Genomic DNA, 5,553 nt, shown 5'->3' with positions numbered 1-5,553 from the left:
AAAAAAAAAAAAAAAAAAAAAAAAAAAAAAAAAAAAAAAAAAAAAAAAAAAAAAAAAAAAAAAAAAAAATAAAAAGTAATTATAATTCTCTCTCTCCTCCCTCTCTCTCTCTCTCTCTTCTTCTCTGTTTGTAAAGTGTCCAAAGCAATGACCAATTGGCAATTGCCAAGTGGAGCTATAAAAGCGAAAGAAAGTGTCGGTCTTGTTCCTGTAAAACAAACGAACTAAAGCCTAAAAAAATCCTAGCAGTCTAATATTCTGCCACATGTCCGGTTCGGTCCGTCCAGTTGGACCGCTCGCCGTCGCCCGAAAACCATAGAGCCTTCGGGTAACTCCCCAAGGTCAGCAAATAACGATTCGTCCTCGTCATCTCCTCTTGTGGACAAAACCATTACATCGGCGTCGTCGAATATGTCGCCTCCCCCGCAAATTGGGCCCTCCAGGATTCTATCGTATGCCACGTCAGCCAACCATCCAAAATCGCCGATGCATGGTTTTATCATCAGCGAGTCGCCGCCGAGTTCTAGTTCTGGCTGACTCGCAAAAACCGCAGCCGCCTCCTCGAACTTCGCCGCCGCCGGAAATGAGGGATCGGTGTTCGTATGGTCGCCGGAGGAAGTTGACGACGACGTCGTAGTGCTTCCCGGGGATGAGGAGTCGGGTGCAGCGGCGATCGCGGCGGAGGACGGCGAGGAATTGTGGTGGTGGTGGTGAGATTTGGTGGCCGGGAGTTGGTGGTTGTGGTCGAAAGCGTAGGTAATAACGAGCTTGGTGGGGTCCACACGGCTTCTCTCTACTTGCTTTCTGGCTGGGCAGCCCTTGGAGCTACTACATCGATAATATCCCCTATAATAAAAAATATATATAAACAATAATTAAAAAAAACGTGAGATTAATATAAATATTCCAAAAGTAAAAAAAATCAATAGCCAATAACGAAGCTAAGAAAGATAAAATTAAAAAAAAATTTAAACTTTCATTAAAAAATTAACTTATTTAAATTTATATTAAAACGGGAAAAAATATGAAATTTTGACTTTTTTCTTTTTTTGACTCAAACAATTGACAATTTGATTTATATATGCCGACCAAAAACAATAATATTTTTTTTTTCAAAAAAAAGCAATTAAGTAATATTTTATCCAAAGAAATTTCAGTATGCCTTCGATGTGAAAGGCAGCTTGGAAAATGTCGTAATTTCCTTTTGAAGAAAATTAATTAAAATTCAAAGACCGTTTAAAATATTCAATTTCAGAAATAATTAAAAATCGTGCAATAATTAGGTAAATAAGAAAACAAATAGAGCAATAATTAAATTTTGAAGATATTTTATAAAAAAATATTTTTAATACAGCCAGATTGAATTCGGCGTAATTAGGGCAATAATTAGGTAAAAGAAAAAGGAAAAAAAAAAGTGAAAAAAGTGAGCGTGTTGTACACGCTATTGTGAGAGCGATTGGATAATGAGTATGATCCCAATTCCCAACTAGACAAATAAAAAAAATCAAGCGCTCAATAGCAAAAGCCGCTAAAATGCGCCAATCTCTATCCAGATCCCATAGTAGCCGGCCGGCAGCCGGCGGCGGCGGCGGCGGCCAACAAAGTCTAGAATTGAAATCTCAACCATTTTTTCAACTACTCAATTAAATGAGCTCAAATTAATATTGAAATGCACCAAAATAAATGCAATTCCCTCTACGACTAGAACTTAATTAATGAAATAAATAGATATTAATCATCCAAAAAAAGAAAAAACCCCAGAATTACCGAAAATGCCCCTCGAGTTTGTATACTATATTGGTGTACCTGGGATAAGGAGAGCCTTTGATTGGCTTTTGGCCGTATTTCCTCCATGCCCATGAATCGGACGGTGGATATGCTTCCCCTTTGCTCTTAGATCCCTCCACGTCGCCGATTGGTACGGACACTACTCTCTTCTGAACTCCCCTTCTACTGTATACAACAAAACCCCCAAACAGCACAAACAATCAAATTACAACTCAAAATTATAATTATGAAAAAAAAAAATGAAATTCAAACTGACCTCTTTTTGGGAGGGGGGCCGGCGGCGGGTTTTGAATCATTGTCGTCGGAGGGTGACTCCGGTAGGCCGTCGTCCGACGTGGCTTCTGGATCTTCTTGCTCTGAGACAAATGGGTTTGTACGAACACGGCGGTCCATGCCCGGAACAACAGCAAATAATCAAAGAGAGAGACAGAGAGAGAAACCCGGTGGCCGGAATTTGTATGATGACGATCAATCCTGCGGCTGAGAGTAGAGAGAGAAAAGGGAATTGGGATTTGGGCGGAGAGATTGGGTAAGGGGGGGAGTGAGAGAATTAGATGAGGTTAAATACAAAGAGCAGTCATGGTGACAGATTGGCAGACTATGTTTGTTTATTAGGGACGTGCAAGCAAATACGCACTAAATTATAATGTTTTAGTTGAGGATTAAGGCTAAGGGGTTTAACTTCTATACGCTCAGTTGCACTGTAAGGTTATGTACAATTATTCAATTATTAGATACATTAAAATTTAATTACTCTTTATTTCATCTCTAAAATTTTAAAATATCTCCCAACTTTTTATATTATATTTAATAAAAACTTTAAAAAATATCATTTTTTATTTATCTCTAATAAATAAATACTATTTTAATATTGTATTTGTTAATTTCATTTTATAGTTTGAAACCTAATGGGAATCCGGATTACACATTCCCTAAAAGTTCACACCGTGACGTGACGGAGGGAGTTGTAATTAATGTTAATATTTATATTTAGAAGAATAAGTATTGGGATAATTATTTTAATTTGATGGCTTAATTAATAGGAAATAATTTTTTATTCTTATTATCTGTTTATTTAGAGAGTAGTTCAAGCATTGAGGCGCTTCATTTGATTTGCGGCGTTGTTGCTCCATGCAAGAATCAAATCCCAAAGGCAAGATGGTTAGGTAAAGGCGATAAGGATGAGGACATGATTTCATTTCTTTTTTTTTTTTTTATTATTATTCGATAAAAATTAAAAGTTTGAATACTCCCTCTCAATTTTTATTATTATTTATAAATAAATTTAAATCAATATCCAAATTTTCAAAAATAAAAATTCATTTTTTTTATTTGTCTAAAAAAATTTAGTTGAAAAAGGTTACAAAAAATAAATAGATTTTAAGTAAAATAAAATAGTTATTAAAAATGATAGACGAGAGAGTCGAGCAGCAACGAAAGGTGACAAAAAATGGAATGAGAGTCGAGAGACACGAGGAAGATAGTAGAATGCAATGAAACGAGAGATAAGAATTATAGATGACTGAAGTGAACAAAAAAATATTGGTCCAGTTACGATTGAACTCAAAACTTAGATTTTAAACTCGTTATATCTAAATATAAAAGAAGTTATAGGATAAAAGTAAAAAATAATAATAACTTAAATTTAAAAAGCAAATAGAAATTAATAAATAATATTTTAAAATTGAAATTAAAAGGATATTTTAAATATATATATATATAAAAAAGTTTGAGAACCCCACACGTTAAGTTAATTTGACGTTAGTGTTGGGTTAATGTCAAGCGGCATGCAAATGTGCCTAACTTAATTGGAAAATCCGAACTCAAAAAATAATTTTAAAAAATAAAATTAATGAGAATTTTTGGTGGCGACCAACGAAAAAAATTGGAAATTTGTCGTTTAGCTATGGACATCACCAGCTTGCAAATTAATGTTCAAAGTTCTACAAAAAAAAAAAAAAAAACTACGTTTGAACGGTTGGCCAATGAGAGAGGAATCTTGGCACATGTTGACTTTTAATAAAAACAAATAAAATAAATTATTTTTAATCATAGAGCAACCATTAATTAATTTATTATTGTATAAAAATCTCAAAATAATGAAATTCATGCAGCCAGCTCGTGTTGGTGTCGCCCAGTATTTTTTACATGCATGAGGTAAAATTTGTTACTAAAGCTTAGACGAGGTGTTGTAAAAGAGTACTATCACTCTACCAGCGAAAATGGTTGGACTTATATGGACATACACAGTAAATTCTTGTTTTTAATGGTTTTACTGAAGATCCCATAGGCTTGTGCTATCACATTATAAATTTTATTTTATTAATAATGTTTTAATGTTACAAAGTTATATATTTTTTAAATATGTATTTATTAGCAAATTTAGAAACTAAAACTCGACTGACGAATATAACCTTTAGGGAGACAACTGCCCCCATGCCTTCCATTTTTGGTTCGCCCATTTCCAAAATTATAAGGAGAGGCAGAATTTTATTCGAGGTTAAAAGAGTCAAGTATTTTTTGCCCATATTAATTATACGCGCTGTTTATTTCCTTTCCATTTATGACTATACCAAAACGACGCCGTTCAAATAAGAGATTCCGAGAAAGTTATAAATAATAAATAGACAAAAGTGGAGTAAAAGAGGAGCTGGGTTTTAGAAATTAAGAATAATATTATTTAGTTTCTATATATTATCAAATAAAACTATTATCTGTCTGACTTCTTCCACGGCTTATTTAATGCTCTTCAATTATTGGTAATATATAATTATCGATATTAATTAATTACAAAAGATTGAATGGATATTTACTATCCAAATGGAAATGATAAAGAAATAACGGGATATATAGATAATTTAATTTAATTCCGTAACATAATTTTAATATTTTGGTCTAAGAAATAAGTTGACCAATTCTTATAATAAGTTTACTTCTTTATTTTTTTAAAATAAATGGCCATTCTTACGTTTGAGCGGTTGAAAAATACAACCAATCAAGTGACTATTTATAACCTATGCTTTATTTCGACATAATTAATGTTATTCGGGTTAGAATAATTCAACTTTTTTGGGTTAACGTGGATCTTAAGCTTAGGTCTGTTTCAAAAAAAATAACTAAAAATAACTTTCAAAATTTTGAAAATAATATTATTTTTTCAGTCAAAGCCAAGGGCAGCATCGTCATTGAGCGACGATTCCTCTTCATGAGTTAGACATATTTTCACCGAAGCCAAGGTAGCATCGCCGCTAAGCGGTAATCGCTCTGCAGTTTTCGATGGTCAAGAAAGTGTTTCTCTACGCCTCCTCTAAACCAAGTTGTTGACATCTTCACGAAAAGTGTTTTTCGACCTTTCTTTCAATTTTTCAAATCCAAGCTTCACATTCGTTCAAATCTGACGCTCAGCTTTTGCAAGGGTGCTAAAGATATTTAATACTAAATTATAGCTTACTATATATATATAATATTTGATATTTTATTATAAGGCAAATATCTATGTATTTTTTTAATTTTTGTTATTTTCATTTATTACTCTTTCAATATTCTTATAATTTGTTTAATTATAAATATATAACTTTAAATTATTTTTATAAAAGTTTATGGAAGAATCAAAAGCTATTAAATTGTAAAATATACTCAATGCCATGTTCAATTGAGTGAAGCCCCAAAGACAAGAAAGTTTTGTGTCTCTTAAGGTAATGGCAACAATGTCTTTGTATAATCTTAAAAAATAAATATGTTTTTTTTTTTTTTTTTTTTTTTACA

At 32.6% G+C, this 5,553-nt stretch overlaps 1 protein-coding gene across 2 annotated transcripts; it reads right to left on the bottom strand.

The window, feature by feature from the left end:
- Positions 1–100: 100 nt before the first annotated feature.
- On the bottom strand, positions 101–2,397 carry LOC111468262 (probable WRKY transcription factor 69). 2 transcript variants are annotated; one of them, XM_023113426.1, is made up of 3 exons: positions 2,045–2,397; positions 1,807–1,950; positions 101–846 (listed from the first exon to the last, which is right to left on the bottom strand). In XM_023113426.1, the coding sequence occupies exons 1-3, from the start codon at positions 2,179–2,181 to the stop codon at positions 243–245; spliced, it is 885 nt and encodes a 294-aa protein (XP_022969194.1). In that variant the 5' UTR covers positions 2,182–2,397; the 3' UTR covers positions 101–242. The 2 variants fall into 2 exon arrangements, with proteins under 2 accessions (XP_022969194.1, XP_022969193.1); XM_023113425.1 differs by having other exon boundaries at positions 1,807–1,953; positions 2,045–2,395.
- Positions 2,398–5,553: the final 3,156 nt, after the last annotated feature.

The sequence above is a fragment of the Cucurbita maxima genome, unplaced genomic scaffold, assembly GCF_002738345.1.
Source record: "Cucurbita maxima cultivar Rimu unplaced genomic scaffold, Cmax_1.0 Cma_Scf00036, whole genome shotgun sequence".
Classification (NCBI taxonomy): domain Eukaryota; kingdom Viridiplantae; phylum Streptophyta; class Magnoliopsida; order Cucurbitales; family Cucurbitaceae; genus Cucurbita; species Cucurbita maxima.
The sequence above is the reverse complement of the archived record's forward strand: the minus strand, read 5'-3'. Positions and strand labels throughout refer to the sequence as shown.